General features: G+C 48.0%; 1 protein-coding gene across 1 annotated transcript; it reads left to right on the top strand.

Moving 5' to 3' along the window:
* The first annotated feature begins 5243 nt into the window (after positions 1-5243).
* On the top strand, positions 5244-16593 carry LOC135090009 (uncharacterized). Its single transcript, XM_063986219.1, has 12 exons — positions 5244-5400; positions 5741-5955; positions 6237-6444; positions 6526-6749; positions 10233-10416; positions 11162-11243; positions 11819-11918; positions 12476-12656; positions 13119-13237; positions 13855-14024; positions 14925-15064; positions 15809-16593. Exons 1-12 carry the CDS (start codon positions 5307-5309, stop codon positions 15946-15948), a joined length of 1857 nt encoding a protein of 618 aa, XP_063842289.1. The 5' UTR covers positions 5244-5306; the 3' UTR covers positions 15949-16593.
* Positions 16594-16909: the final 316 nt, after the last annotated feature.

Raw genomic sequence — 16909 nt, 5'->3', positions numbered from 1 at the left:
CCCTCGGAAGGCTTATGGACCTGATGGGGTCCCTCCTATTGTTCTCCGAAACTGTGCCTTCGTGCTTGCACCTTGCCTAGTCAAACTCTTTCAGCTCTGTCTGTCAACATCTACCTTTCCTTCCTGCTTAAAGTTTGCCTACATTCAGCCTGTTCCTAAAAAGGATGACCGTTCTAATTCCTCAAACTACCGTCCTATTGCTTTAATTTCCTGCCTATCTAAAGTTTTTGAATCTATCCTCAACAGGAAGATTCTTAAACATCTATCACTTCACAACCTTCTATCTGATCGCCAGTACGGGTTCCGTCAAGGCCGCTCTACTGGTGATCTTCTGGCTTTCCTTACTGAGTCTTGGTCATCCTCTTTTTAGAGATTTTGGTGAAACTTTTGCCGTTGCCTTGGACATATCAAAAGCCTTTGATAGAGTCTGGCACAAAGCTTTGATTTTCAAACTACCCTCCTACGGCTTCTATCCTTCTCTCTGTAACTTCATCTCAAGTTTCCTTTCTGACCGTTCTATTGCTGCTGTGGTAGACGGTCACTGTTCTTCTCCTAAATCTATTAACAGTGGTGTTCCTCAGGGTTCTGTCCTGTCACCCACTCTCTTCTTATTATTTATTAATGATCTTCTAAACCAAACTTCTTGTCCTATCCACTCCTACGCTGATGATACCATCCTGCACTTTTCCACGTCTTTTCATAGACGCCCAATCCTTCAGGAAGTAAACATTTCACGCAGGGAAGCCACAGAACGCTTGACTTCTGATCTTTCTAAAATTTGTGACTGGGGCAGAGCAAACTTGGTATTGTTCAATGTTTCAAAAACTCAATTCCTCCATCTATCAACTCGACACAACCTTCCAGACAACTATCCCCTCTTCTTCAATGACACTCAACTGTCCCCCTCTTCTACACTGAACATCCTCGGTCTGTCCTTTACTAATAATCTGAACTGGAAACTTCACATCTCATCTCTAGCTAAAACAGCTTCTATGAAATCAAGCGTTCTGAGACGTCTCCGCCGGTTTTTCTCACCCCCCCCAGCTGCTAACTCTGTACAAGGGCCTTATCCGTCCATGTATGGAGTATGCTTCACGTCTGGGGATGTTCCACTCATACTGCTCTTCTAGACAGGGTGGAATCAAAAGCTTTTCGTCTCATCAACTCCTCTCCTCTAACTGACTGTCTTCAGCCTCTTTCTCATCGCCGCAATGTTGCATCTCTAGCTGTCTTCTACCGCTATTTTCATGCTAACTGCATCTTCTGATCTTGCTAACTGCATGCCTCCCCTCCTCCCGCGGCCTCGCTGCACAAGACTTTCTTCTTTCTTTCACCCCTATTCTGTCCACCTCTCTAACGCAAGAATTATCCAGTATTCTCAATCATTTATCCCTTTCTCTGGTAAACTCTGGAACTTCCTGCCTGCTTCTGTATTTCCACCTTCCTGTGACTTGAATTCCTACAAGAGGGAGGTTTCAAGACACTTATCCTTCAATTTTTGACTACCGCTTTGGACCCTTTTAGGGGACTGGCATTTCAGTGGGCATTTTTTTTATTGGATTTTTGTTGCCCTTGGCCAGTGACCCTCCTACAAAAAAAGAAAAAAAAGAAATACCTAGCTGTCCTCCAATCTCCACCTGTGTGATTGCTTCCTCCCGGTTTGTCATAATTAAAAATAAAATATCATTCCCCCGTGTGGATTCCAAGACTGCATGTTTAAAAAAAAAAAATCCTGAATTACATTAAGAAATTCCTCTGTTTCAGTGTTATCCACCATCAGGATCCAGTCAATATTCCCAAAATTAAAGAGGAAGGCGAGGGAGCCCATCGGTCACCGCAAGGCTGGCACGCGTCACGCGGGGCTGTGGACTGACATCAGTACGTCACTTGCTTCCCTGTGATGTATTGACAAAAACACCTTGGCCTCACTTTTCCCTTGGAGACAAACTGTTTACTTCAAGGCAGATGTTTTCAAGTTTATGAAGTAATTTTCTTCACTTTGTGTCTCATAACACAAAAGGGACAGTCACAGCCTGCCCTCTAAAGACAACTCTCTTCCTTTTACACAATTCTATTTGCATTTATACATGCACATCATTCTCTTAAAATGTTAATACAGTAACTCCTACAACAGCTTCGGAGTCTTCGTCTGGGAGGGGGCCACAAATGTTCCCAGTTCCTACTGCTCTTCTGGTATCGTCCCTAAGAGTCTTGACAACCCCCTCAAGTTTTTCTTCATCAAGTTCTGCAACATTTGCGGCCTTAGATCTAATTTTCAATCTGTAAAACATCACCTCTCCTCTACTAAAGCTAATCTATTCCTCATCAAAATGCAGATGTCTGAGGAAACTGACAGTAGCCCCTTCTCTGTTCCCTCATACTTTTCTATCCTCATTTTCAATCCAAAGCTGAATGTTGCATCTATGTGTGCAACGACCTAACTTGCTCTCGTGCCCACGTTCTTGAATCTTTTGAATTTTCCACTTTCTGCCTACTACTGTAGAATCACTCTCAAAGTAAATTAATCTCTTCTGTATACATCTCGCCTAACTCCTCTAACTAAAAAATAAAAAAAATAATTCCTTGACTACTTAACTTCCAAAGTGGAGCACATCCCGACTCTCTTCTCATTCGCAGATATCTCTATTCTTGGAGACATCAATGTTCACCACCAGCTTTGGCTTTCCTCTCCTTCATTGACCAACCTGGTGAACTAGCCTTTAACTTTGATTTCCTCCATGACCTAGTGGAACTGGTGCAACACCCTACTCGTATTCCTGACCGTCTTAGAGATATACCCCACGTTTTCTACCTTTTCCTAACCTCTAAACCTTCTATTTATGTTGTCGCCCTATCTTCTCCGTTGGACTCCTTCGATTATAATTTCATATCTGTATCTTGTCCTATCGCTCCAATTCCTCCTCAGGATCCGCCAACGTGGAAGTGCCTCTGGGATTTTGCCTCTTCTGATAGATGAGGTGGTGTTATTCTGATTTTCCTTGGAATGACAACTGCTTCCGTGTCAGAGACCCCTCTCTGGGTGCTGAGCGCATACCAGAGGTGATAGCGTGTGGCATGGAGGCATACATTCCTCACTCCTTCTCTCGACCTAAACCTTCAAACCTTAGTTTAAATCATCTTGTTCTCGTGCTATATATGATAGAGAGGTGGCCCACAAAACTGTGCCTCCGTGCTTGCACCTTGCCTAGTCAAACTCTGCAAACTCCGTCTATCAACATCTACATTTCCTTCTTGCTGGAAGTTTACCTACACTCAACCTGTTCCTAAAAAGGGTGACCGCTCTAGTCTCTCAAACTACCGTCCTATTGCTTTAATTTCCTGTCTTTCTAAAGTTTCCTTTCTGACAGTTCTATTGCTGCTGTGGTAGACGGTCACTGTTCTTCTCCAAAATCTATTAACAGTGGTGTACCTCAGGGTTCTGTCGTGTCACCCACTCTCTTCCTATTATTCATCAATGATCTAAGCCAATTTTCTTTTCCTATCCGCTCCTAGGTTGATGATACCACCCCGCACTTTTCCACGTCTTTTCGTAGACGTCCAGCCTTCAGGAAGTAAACAACCCACGCAGAGAAGCCGCAGAACGTCTGACTTTCTGTCCATTTTGGATGTTATTGTTACTCTTATCAGTATCATAATAAAAAAATGAAGGAAGAAATATTAGAATAACAATCATTATCATGACGTTTATTATTCTTTTCATACTTACTCTCAGGCACACACACACACACACACACACACACACACACACACACACTCACCTTTCCTCCCTCCGTCCTTCCCTCCCTCCCTCCCTCCTTTCCTCCTTCCTTCCCTTCCTCCCTCCCTTCCTCCTTCCTTCCTTCCCTCCCTCCCTCCCTCTCTTTCTCTTTCTCTGCACTGTAAGATGTTTACAGATCTCGATGCAGTACATCCAATTTCACACGTGCAATGGACAAGGTGATTCCCATCGAAGCGCTGGTGAGAGAGAGAGAGAGAGAGAGAGAGAGAGAGAGAGAGAGAGAGAGAGAGAGAGAGAGAGAGAGAGAGAGAGAGAGAGAGAGAGAGAGAGAGAGAGAGAGAGAGAGAGAGAGAGAAACAGCATTGTAGCAGTGTGAAATATTCCCACTACACCTGATTTCTCCTCTAAGTATTTATATATATCATTGATAAACTGTAATATTGCAGTTTCTGAAGAGTATTTATTTATTTTTTTCTAAAGCCATATTGATTTAGTTTAGATTGGTTTAGTAAGTTTTTTCAAGATAACTGACTAAGCGTGCAGCGAAAGTTTTTTTTTCATAAATTTTAATGAAAGCTGGCAATATTGAAATTGGCCTAAGTTATTCATGTCGCATTTATCTCCTGATTTATATATTGGGATAACATTTTTTTTTTTAGGTGATCAGGGAAGATACCTTGTTTTAATGAAATACTGATGGTGGGTGTTAAAGGAATCGTCAAATGCATATATGTGTGTTTTAATTTTTTTTTTTTTTTGATAAAATTTCGTCGTATCCTGGAGTTTCTGACTTTAGTAGAGCTTTAAAACAATGTATTACCTCATTAGTATTTGTTGGAGTCGTATACATGGAGAATGAAAGAAACTGATTCAGATATTTCTTGTAATCTAAGTCAGGGGTATCTTCTAATTTACCTAAATTTATAAAAAATGTTCATTAAAGCAAGATGAAATACTTTCACGTGGAGGATTAAAAAAATATTAAATTATTTACATTTTTAACCCTTCCAATGATAGAATGTATTATTTTCCAGTATGATTTTGGATCATCTTGACTATTATTAATTATTTCTTTGTGTGTGTGTGTGTGTGTGTGTGTGTGTGTGTGTCACCCACCCACCCACCCAACCATCCACACACACACACACACACACACACACACACACACACACACACACACACACACACACACACACACACACACACACACACACACACACACGGTGCACTTGTTGCAAGACTGAACGCGAGTGAATGCGTGCCACATTGCGGAACCTATGGGGGATGTAGGGATGGGAGAGGGGGGAGGGGGCAGGCACGGGTTCCGTGACAACACTGGCCGAGTGACGCAGGGGGGAGGTTAGCTCTACTCTTCACCACGTTCACTCGTCCCATTGGCCTGACGCGTCACAAACAATGCTGTCCTGTCACTAATCCCGGGTGACGTGCACGTCACACGTGCTCCTGGCTGCTGGCAACTGTGGCCCTGCACGCAGGGGCATAAAAGGTTCACTTGGCGAGACGACACTTCAGTGACTTGTCTCCTGCACGCTGCACATCTCGCGCAATGGCTCACCTCTGCCCTCCGCCACCGCGGCTTCCGCTGCTGCTGCTGCTGCTGCTGCTGCTGCTACTACTGTTAGTGAGCGCCGCCCTCGCTGGTGAGATATTGGGGAGGCAAGCCTGTTCCTTGGGGAGTTTTACTCCAGGCAGGGTCCCCTTGTGTGGTGATTTACTTCAGTCCTTTAGATATAGTAGTTGTTCAGGCTCCCAGCCAGTGCGGGGCGTCAAGGCGCCCCAGGGAGTGGCCTGCTGCCCTCACCTGCAACACTGCGGTGCTGGTCTGGGCACTGTCACTGTGTGTGTGTGTGTGTGTGTGTGTGTGTGTGTGTGTGTGTGTGTGTGTGTGTGCACACGTCCTTGATGAGGGATGGCCCCTGATGAGGGCCAGGCCTTCGCCGCCACCACGCTCCGCCACCGTCACTGTGTCTCCCGCGGCAGATGGCAGACACGAGTGCCAGCGCCCCTGCGAAGTGGGCGAGACCCGCAACTGCCACTACGACTTCCACGTGCAGGAGTACTATACGATGAGCCGCGCCTGCTACAGCTGCCCCGACAACCTGGACGACTGCTCGCGGGAAGAGTGCATCGTAGCGGACGGCGCGAGCATCCCGCTGCAGGCCGTCAACCGCCAGCTGCCCGGCCCCTCCATCCAGGTGAGTTCCGCCGCCTGGCACAGGTGTGCCCGCCACCGCCTGGTGCAGGTGTGCCCGCCACCGCCTAGTGCAGGAGGTGTGCCCGCCACCGCCTGGTGCAGGTGTGCCCGCCGCCGCCTGGCGCAGGTGTGCCCGCCACCGCCTGGTGCAGGTGTGCCCGCCACCGCCTGGCGCAGGTGTGCCCGCCACCGCCTGGCGCAGGTGTGCTCGCCAACGCCTAATGCAGGTGTACTGCCGCCGCCCCGCACTGGCGGGAGTGACTAAGCCTTGGGTGCCGGCAGGTGTGTGAAGGGGACCGCGTGGTGGTAGACCTGCACAACGACCTGCTCAGCGACACCGAGACGCTGCACTTCCACGGCATGTCCATGAACGGCCACCAGTACTACGACGGCGTGCCCTTCCTCACCCAGTGCCCGGTGCTCACCACATCCTTCAGATACGACTTCATGGCTACGTCCCCCGGCACTCACTTCTGGCACTCCCACGTCGGTAAGTGCTGCCACCCTCCCCCACTAGCCAGACACTGCTCCCCGCCACGCCCCGCCCCGCCCTAAGCTCCCCGCTCCGCAGGTCTGCACCGCAGCAGCGGCATCTTTGGGTCCCTGGTGGTGCGGCAGGCCGAGGACCCCCACCGCGGCCTGTACGACCTGGACCTGCCCGAGCACGTGCTGGTGGCGAGCGACTGGGACCACGCGCCCATCGAGACCACCTTCTGGGCCAGCCACCACGCGGGGATCTTCGCCTTCCCAAAAAACATCCTCATCAACGGCAAGGGTCGCGACCTGACCTCAGAGGTAACCCGTGTGTCGCCACGCCTTGTGCTGACCAACACCACTCCCCTGTACTGACTCTGCCGCCTTGTGCTGACCAACACCACTCCCCTGTACTGACTCTGCCGCCTTGTGCTGACCAACACCACTCCCTTCTACTGGTTCTGCTGCCTTGCACTGACGAACACCACTCCCTTCTACTGGTTCTGGTGCCTTGCACTGACTAATACTTGTACTGACACACTGCCACCTAGTACTGATTCAGTGTTGCCTTGTTGCGACTAACATTTTTACTGACTTGTTTTTATTTATTTATGTGTGTGTGTGTGTGTGTGTGTGTGTGTGTGTGTGTGTGTGTGTGTGTGTGTGTGTGTGTGTGTGTGTGTGTGTGTGTGTGTGTGTGTGTGTGTGTGTGTGTGTGTGTGTGTGTGTGTGTGTGTGTGTGTGTGTGTGTGTGTGTGTGTGTGTGTGTGTGTGTGTGTGTGTGTGTGTGTGTGTGTGTGTGTGTGTGTGTGTGTGTGTGTGTGTGTGTGTGTGTGTGTGTGTGTGTGTGTGTGTGTGTGTGTGTGTGTGTGTGTGTGTGTGTGTGTGTGTGTGTGTGTGTGTGTGTGTGTGTGTGTGTGTGTGTGTGTGTGTGTGTGTGTGTGTGTGTGTGTGTGTGTGTGTGTGTGTGTGTGTGTGTGTGTGTGTGTGTGTGTGTGTGTGTGTGTGTGTGTGTGTGTGTGTGTGTGTGTGTGTGTGTGTGTGTGTGTGTGTGTGTGTGTGTGTGTGTGTGTGTGTGTGTGTGTGTGTGTGTGTGTGTGTGTGTGTGTGTGTGTGTGTGTGTGTGTGTGTGTGTGTGTGTGTGTGTGTGTGTGTGTGTGTGTGTGTGTGTGTGTGTGTGTGTGTGTGTGTGTGTGTGTGTGTGTGTGTGTGTGTGTGTGTGTGTGTGTGTGTGTGTGTGTGTGTGTGTGTGTGTGTGTGTGTGTGTGTGTGTGTGTGTGTGTGTGTGTGTGTGTGTGTGTGTGTGTGTGTGTGTGTGTGTGTGTGTGTGTGTGTGTGTGTGTGTGTGTGTGTGTGTGTGTGTGTGTGTGTGTGTGTGTGTGTGTGTGTGTGTGTGTGTGTGTGTGTGTGTGTGTGTGTGTGTGTGTGTGTGTGTGTGTGTGTGTGTGTGTGTGTGTGTGTGTGTGTGTGTGTGTGTGTGTGTGTGTGTGTGTGTGTGTGTGTGTGTGTGTGTGTGTGTGTGTGTGTGTGTGTGTGTGTGTGTGTGTGTGTGTGTGTGTGTGTGTGTGTGTGTGTGTGTGTGTGTGTGTGTGTGTGTGTGTGTGTGTGTGTGTGTGTGTGTGTGTGTGTGTGTGTGTGTGTGTGTGTGTGTGTGTGTGTGTGTGTGTGTGTGTGTGTGTGTGTGTGTGTGTGTGTGTGTGTGTGTGTGTGTGTGTGTGTGTGTGTGTGTGTGTGTGTGTGTGTGTGTGTGTGTGTGTGTGTGTGTGTGTGTGTGTGTGTGTGTGTGTGTGTGTGTGTGTGTGTGTGTGTGTGTGTGTGTGTGTGTGTGTGTGTGTGTGTGTGTGTGTGTGTGTGTGTGTGTGTGTGTGTGTGTGTGTGTGTGTGTGTGTGTGTGTGTGTGTGTGTGTGTGTGTGTGTGTGTGTGTGTGTGTGTGTGTGTGTGTGTGTGTGTGTGTGTGTGTGTGTGTGTGTGTGTGTGTGTGTGTGTGTGTGTGTGTGTGTGTGTGTGTGTGTGTGTGTGTGTGTGTGTGTGTGTGTGTGTGTGTGTGTGTGTGTGTGTGTGTGTGTGTGTGTGTGTGTGTGTGTGTGTGTGTGTGTGTGTGTGTGTGTGTGTGTGTGTGTGTGTGTGTGTGTGTGTGTGTGTGTGTGTGTGTGTGTGTGTGTGTGTGTGTGTGTGTGTGTGTGTGTGTGTGTGTGTGTGTGTGTGTGTGTGTGTGTGTGTGTGTGTGTGTGTGTGTGTGTGTGTGTGTGTGTGTGTGTGTGTGTGTGTGTGTGTGTGTGTGTGTGTGTGTGTGTGTGTGTGTGTGTGTGTGTGTGTGTGTGTGTGTGTGTGTGTGTGTGTGTGTGTGTGTGTGTGTGTGTGTGTGTGTGTGTGTGTGTGTGTGTGTGTGTGTGTGTGTGTGTGTGTGTGTGTGTGTGTGTGTGTGTGTGTGTGTGTGTGTGTGTGTGTGTGTGTGTGTGTGTGTGTGTGTGTGTGTGTGTGTGTGTGTGTGTGTGCGCCTTAGCCGGCCAGCTTCACACATAAAGGAAAAATTAATTTAAGCAAAATATTGCCTACACATTTAACATTTTCAGTAATTATCTCTGTACCATAATGTAAACGCCTTTGGATAAACAGACAGGCAGCAGAAAGGGAGAGTGATCTGATAACACATGCCATAAGACTGACATGACATAAGATTTCTCCTGTCCAGGTAACCCTGTTGAGGTAACCAGGCAGACGGAGAAGCGGTGTGATGGCATGACAACACACGCAAAACACACACGACAGACCAATCCATTTTCTGACCATCTTACTCGTGTGAAAGACGCAGGAGTAATGATCAGACAGCACACAGCATAAGACAGACAGACCGACGCGTTTTCTCTCCATCTTACAGGTGTGAAAGTGCTTAGGTAACCAGACGGATGCAAAGGAGTGAAGATAACAAAAGACAGACAGACGAACAACTTTCTTTCGATCTGCCTGAGTAAAAGTTTTAAGATAACGAGAGGGACGACGAAGAGGTGATGATAAGACACCACACAACAACAGGCAGACAGACTAACGTATTTTCTCTTCATCTTACTCGTGTGAAAGTGTTTAAGCAGCCAGGCAGACGGAAAGATGACCAGACAACACATAAAACAGACAGACCAACACAAGACGAGCTGGAATGTGGCAGTGAAGAGGAAACATGGAATGGAGCAGAAGTACTTGATTTCTTTAAGGTTTCAACTGTTACGTTCTACTATGAAAAACGGCAACAGGTGAAGCACTCAAGAACAAGGTACACAGCTTCATCCAGTGCTTTCTCTATCAGTTCACACACTTGCCTTACGTAGCAAGAATTAACCCACACTGAGGAAGCCAATAACTGAAGCACTCAAGAACAAATGTAGAGTTTCATTCATTGCTTCCTTCCTCTCACAGTTAGAACATAAGAAAATAAGGGAATTTGCAATAAGCCATCAGGCCTACACGTGGCAGTACCTGTATGAAATATGCCTACCTATTTCTACCTATCATCACCATCCATATATTTGTCTAATCATCTTTTAAAGTTCCTTAGTGACTCAGCACTAACAACCTGATTACTGAGTCCATTCCATTCACCTACCACTCTATCTGACAACCAATTCCTTTCTATTTCTCTTAAATCCGACTTTTTCAAGTTTGAAGCCATTATTTCTTGTTCTATCCTGATTACTTGGCCTACATAGCAAAACAGTGCTTCATCCAGTCCTTCCTCTCTCTCACAGTTCACTTCCTTTCCTCACGTCACAACTACTAACACCCACACTCCCCGACCACGCTGCCCACAGGTACTGCTGCCCCTGGAGGTGGTGCGGGTGAGGCCTGGCTTAAGACATCGCCTCAGGTTCGTGGACGGTGGCGGCGGAGACTGCCCCATGACAGTCTCCGTGGATGGGCACCGCTTGACCATCATCGGCATGGACGGGACTCCCATCGTGCCCTTCACCGCTGACTCGTTCATCATGCTCTCAGGTGGGTGGGTGGCGGGACGGTGGGTGTTGGATGAGTGTTGCATGGGTCACGTGAGTGTTAGGAGGTTAGGAGGGTGTTATAAAGTTAGTATATGGGTGTTATGTGGGTGGGGAGGTGAGTTGGTGGGTGTTCTAAGTGTAGTAGATGAGTTGAAAAGTGTTAGAAGAGAAGTAAGTGGATAGCAGGTGGATTTTGGATGAGTGTTAGGAGGGCAGGTGGGTGTTGGGAGAGTGGGTGGGTGTTAGGAGGGCAGGTGGGTGTTACGTGAGGGACAGGAAGGTATTAGATGGGCGTCGGATGGGCGGGAGGTGTGCTTGAATGGACGCTGCATGACTCAGGAAGGCGTGAGGTGCGTGTGAAGTGTGGGCGTGAGGCGGAAGCACGAGCACTACATAATTATTTCCTTTACTGCTAAAACAATGACCAATGACCGAGAGGCTGACTGAGTGCGAGACTGACTGAGTGAGACTGACTGGCTGAGTGACTGAGTGAATGGCGGACTGGCTAGCTGAGTGAGTGAGTGACTGAATGAGTGAGTGAATGACTGACTGACTGACTGACTGGAGGCGCCAAGACAACACTCATAAGTCACCTTGAAGTTCACTCTAGTTGAATAGGAAAAATAATCATAATCATACAATAGTTTAAATATCATGGTTTGTAAGGCTTATGGTGTACAGGAGGGAAAGAATGATGGAACTATGACCACTGTAACCTTCTCCTCCTCCTCCTCCTCCTCCTGCAGGTGAAAGATATGACGTGGTTCTAGAAGCAGACCAACCCGTGGGTAACTATTGGATAAGAATCAACGGCCTTGTTTTATGTGGGTAAGTCCTGAACACACACACACACACACACACACACACACACACACACACACACACACACACACACACCAGCTTGGAGTAAGTCGAGTAGAGTGGTGGTGTGTGTGTGTGTGTGTGTGTGTGTGTGTGTGTGTGTGTGTGTGTGTGTGTGTGTGTGTGTGTGTGTGTGTGTGTGTGTGTTTGTGTGTGTGTGTGCACTTTCAGATTATGTTGGATAAAAGCGGATATTGACACAGGACAGCACGAACTTGATTCACTCACACACACACACACACACACACACACACACACACACACACATACACACAACATGAAAGGAGATAGAATACCGCTAGTTTGACCCAAATCATATACACTGCAAAGAGTTAAACATACCTAAGGAAACAACCAGACAAACACAAGTAGACAAACACAAGTAGACAAACACAAGGAAAACACAATCAAACACAATCAGAATCAGACAACCCTAGACAAACACTAAGCAAACACAACCAGACACAAACACTAGACAAACAAAACTAGCCGATCTTACACAATGGGCAAACACAGCTGAGCCCCTCCTTCCCCCCACACAGCGTCGTGCAGGCCAGACAGGGCGCCATCCTGCGGTACGAGGGAGCTCCTGAAGAAGATCCTGCAGACGACCTCCTGTACCAGCCCAATCCCTTTGGCGTGGTGAGAGAGAGAGAGAGAGAGAGAGAGAGAGAGAGAGAGAGAGAGAGAGAGAGAGAGAGAGAGAGAGAGAGAGAGAAAGAGTGTGTGTGTGTGCGTGTGTTCCGCGTATTCTCTCTTAAGAAGAATGAGTGTTTCGTCATCGCAGTTTCACGAAGGTAGACAAAGCCATTTAGAATTCTTCACTCCACAGAAAAGACACGCTGAACTTAACACAAAGCGGAAAAAAAGGAAAATTCAAAGAAAAAGAAAATGGAGATGAAAAAAATGGATAAATAAACAAATACATAAATAAATAAAAAGGGAACGTATTACTGAGCGATAACAAGAATAAATTCATCTAAGGAGGAGGAGGAGGAGGAGGAGGAGGAGGAGGAGGAGGAGGAGGAGGAGCACAAAACACAGTAGAAATGGACTGAATTGATTGCGAGACTTGTGCCCGTGACTGTACTTGTGTTAACTGTCTCCTCTCCTCGTGTGTATAAGCTGTACAGGGTGCCAGACTTGTGCCCGTGGCTGTACTTGTGTTAACTATCTCCTCTCCCCGTTTTCTGTGGCAGACTGTGAACCCCCTGCAGCCTGACCCTGACGCCCCGAACCTGGTCAATCTGGCCTCGCTGAACGCCCTGGAGCCCTCCGAGCTGGACGAGCACGTGGACAAGATGTTCTACATCGCCTTCAACTTCCACGCCGTGAACGCCACTCCCTTCTTCAACCCCGAGCTGTACCCATACAACAGGGGTGAGAGCTCGCTGACTCCTCGTGTGCCTCCCTCCTCCCCCGCCCACTAAGCTTGCTATTTTCCTTCTCATCCTCGTCACCTTTCTCGCCAGACGCCAGGCAGATACCATGTGTTGTTGTTCTTCCTTCCAAGTTAATTTCTACTTCCTCTCGCCCCTATGCCGTCCATCTCCCTAATACAAGACTCGACTAATATTCTCAATCTTTTACCCCTTTTTCATTCCTAGTACTGGTAAACTCTGGAATTCCCTGCCTGCTTCTGTATTTTCTCCTGCCTAGGACTTGAACTTTTCAAGAGGGAGGTTTTAAGACATTTTTCCTCATGATATTTGGATATTTCTATAGACTCTTTAGGAAATGACACCTGCAATGAGTGTTGTTGTTGTTGTTGTTGTTGTTGTTGTCGGCACTATAACATAAGGGTGAGGACGTAAGGCCATCCTAACACCTCTCCCCACACAGTCCCGCCCAAGTTCCAAATGCCATCACCTCAAGTGAACGGCATCACCTTCAACTACCCCGAGGCGCCGCCGCTCTCCCAGCCCGATTCCCCGCAGCCCACCGTGTGTCTGTACGGCGAGGTAAGCATGCCGAGGCGCCCTGCTGTGTGATGGCGTGTGGCGGAGTGTCAGTAAGGGGAGAAGACCTTTTCCTGTAGGTTTTCTTATCTCAGTATACCAAACATCAATCTCAGCCAGTATTTTGAAACGTGGTTCGCTTTTACTATCGTGGTTTAGTCAGTGAGGGGCGAAGAGGTTTCTCAGTCTAGTTTCCTTATCGCAGTACACAAAGCTAACCAGAGCCAGTGTTTTGAAAGCTTTTGTGATGTGGTTTGTAATGAAGGACGATGCTCCAATGGCAGTGAAAGGGCTGATCCCTGAGGTGCAGTCTTGGCCAAGGTTACGTGGAGACTTCGGGATCAATGATTTCACGCAGTGAGACCTTGGTCCATATTCTGAAATGCTTTATTCTCTCACCACAGCTGTTTTCAAAGGCCACAGAGATGATTAGTCGGGTTCTCAAGAGTGTTTCTCCTGTTAATAACGTAAAAATCTTGTTAATTTGTCACTAGAATCGTAAAAACACCCCCAAGAACTCGTGTACCTTCAAATAGAGCTTCTTGAAAGTAGTGGAGGTGCGGCGCAAAAGTATTTCAGAATACGTACTCTTTTTATCGTGTGTGTTGGATGTCCCGCAGGAGCCGCCCTGTGACGGGGACTATTGTTCCTGCACCTACGTGTTCGAGGTGGCGCTCGGAGACAAGGTGGAGTTCATACTGATTGATGAGGGTGATTTCATCAACTCCAGCCACCCCTTCCATCTGCACGGCAACAACTTCCACGTGGTGGCCATGGAACACCTCGGAGAGTGAGTCAAGTACTCGTATTCTGAAACACTTTGCTCTCTCACCACGACAGTTTCCAAAGGCCACAGAGATGATTAGCCGGGCTCTCAAGACTGTTTCTAATGCTAATAATGTAAAAATTTTATTAACATATTTCTAGAACTGTAAAAAACACTCTTAAAAACACATGTAACTTCAACCTAAGCATTTTGAAAGTAGTCGAGGTGCAGCACAGAAGCGTTACAAAATATGGTCCGAGGGCGTGGCCTGTGCTGCCCCGTGTGTGCGTCTGAGCAATGATGGGCAGTGCGTGATCTGAATTAGTCTGGGCGAGAGTGACAGTTGTACTCTTGTACCTTGATGCCTCTGTGTACGTACTGTAGCTGACGTGGAGATTCCCTTACTGTTCAGTTAAACATTCTATTCTTTTTGTGCATATATTTGGGATTTCAGTTAGTTATGCCAAGTGTTCAGGAGAGCAAAGTTGTCTTGTGGCGCTGTCTTCAGTGAATGTACTACTGCTGGTACTTTCATGTGAGCATTTTTTTCAGTGGACCTTTTTCAGTAAGTCTTTTTTAGTGAGCCTTTATTTCAGTGGACCTATTTTTAGTTTAGTGGGCCTTTTTTGCAGTCCCCTTTTTAAATGTAACTATATGAAGCTTGAATTGAATTGTTCTCATCTCCCTTTTAAATCTAAGTATATACAGTATAGCTTGAATTGAATTTTTGTATCTCCGTTTTAAATCTAACTATACCAAGCTTGAACCTAATTGTTCCTGTCCGCCTTTTAAATCTAACTATAACAACCCTGAAGCCACTACTTCTTGTCCTATCCTGATTACTAGCGCTAAGTGTCGTGTCCACATCATCCCTGTTGTGCCCCTGCTGCCACCCTGCTCTCACTCTCTGTGTCCCTCCCGCAGTAAGACGTCCGTAAAGGAGGTGCAGGCGCTGGACGAGGCTGGGCACATCAAGAGGCGCCTCACAGACACCATACAGAAGGACACAGTCAACATTCCCCACGGAGGGTACACCATTGTCAGGTTCACCGCTGATAACCCAGGTGAGTTACACCCGTGCCCAACCCTGTCCTGCCTCACTCTACCTTGTCTAGCCTGTCCTATTCTGCCCCGCTCTACCCTGTTCTATCTTTACCATACTCTTTCCTACGCGACTTTCTCCTACCCTGTCCTATCCTCCTCTATCATTCCCTTTTTCATCCAACGCTACATCACCCTGTCTCATCAAACTCTGCCTACCCTGTCCTTACCCTACTCTCTCTGAACCTTCCTACCCTATTCCTCCCTGCCACGTCCACTCTGTACCTCCAAATTCTTCCTGTTGTGCCATAACCCGCCCCAGCCTGCCTCGCCCTGTACTGCTTCCCTCTGTCCTTCTCTGCCTTATTCTGCCCTGCCCTGTCCTGCTCTGTCCTACCCCGCCCTAACCTACCTCACCTCGTTCTGTCCTGCCCCTATTCTGCCTTAACCTGTCTCTTCCCCGCCATGCCCTTCCCTGCCCTGCCCTGTCTTAGGTTACCCATCCCATTTTGACGTTTATCCCTTCACTCTTTTCGCCCTGCCTTGCCCTGCCTCGCTTTGTCCTACTCAGTCCAATCCCGCCTCAGTCTGCACCTCTTCATTGTCCTGCCATACCCTGCCTTGACCTCTCCCGCCCTGTCCTGCCTTCTGTCCTTCCCTTCTCTGCCTTTCCCTACTTCGTCTTAATATACTTTGCATCGCCCTGTCCTGTCCTCCCATACTCTCTTCCTCGGGCACTGCTGACCTGCCCTGACTTTCTCCTGCAGGCTGGTGGGCGATGCACTGCCATCTGGTGGACCACTCTGAGATGGGCATGGTGGGTGTCCTGCACGTGGGCACCCGAGACGACCTACCCCCAGTACCAGAAGACTTCCCAACCTGCGGCCCCTTCATGCCCCACGTGTAGCAAGCTGGCGCGGTCCTCTGCTGCAGGACGACCAGGTTGTGTGGGTGTCCTGACGATGCTGATGACCCCAGACGACTTGTGGTGGTGTGATGCTGTGGTGGCGACGGTGACTGGTGTGGTGGTGAGAGTGGTAGGTTGATGGCGTGGTGTGGTGTGGTGATGAGAGCTTTAGTGGTGGTGTAGTGGTGACTGGTATGAGTAAGGTGGTGGTGGTGGTGGTGGTGGTGGTAGTGAGTGTGTTGGTCCAGGCGTCAGCTGAGTGTCATGGACGTGTCTCGAGTAGTATCAGATCAGGGATTAACTGAGTAACTGATTGGGTGACTGACTGACTGACTGATTGTAAGTCTTCGCGCTGCACCATGGGGGTCGAGGCGCGGTGAGGTGACGGGGTTGCCTCGTCTCGTCATCCACTCAGCTCACACAAGGACTGAATGGCTGACCTGATGATACCTGGGAGTTGCTGTGGCCTCCTCCCATCCCGTGCAAAATGGGCAAGGACATTTTGGTGATGTAGGTGTTATTGTAGTTGTTATTCTTGCTTGGGCCAGTCTACGTACTTAGCACGAAACATGATTTATGTAAAAGAGACAGAAAAAAAAAAAAAATGATTTCCTTTATTTATATTAAAGTCTTTTCCTTGAGAAACATGTCTGATCTCCTCAGCAATTCTGCTCATTTGTCTACACAACTGTCACTCGTCACACAAATGCATCGCTTCAGATACAAGACACCATGAAAATAACAATAAAACACTGGTGGTTACTTCCACTCAGCTCATACGTGGGGTTAGAACCTTGACCTGACCTCAATACGAACCAGTAAGTGGAAACCGTAAAGTCGTTGATCGCAGCAGAAAAAAAAAAAAAAAAAAAAAAATAACAAGACGAATAGGGAGAATTAAATGAGCTACTGGTAACTTGATGCTAACTTTCCTAAACTACACACCAATTTCCAGTCACAA

This window comes from Scylla paramamosain, chromosome 34 (assembly GCF_035594125.1).
Source record: "Scylla paramamosain isolate STU-SP2022 chromosome 34, ASM3559412v1, whole genome shotgun sequence".
In the NCBI taxonomy this organism is placed as follows: Eukaryota; Metazoa; Arthropoda; class Malacostraca; order Decapoda; family Portunidae; genus Scylla; species Scylla paramamosain.
The sequence above is the reverse complement of the archived record's forward strand: the minus strand, read 5'-3'. Positions and strand labels throughout refer to the sequence as shown.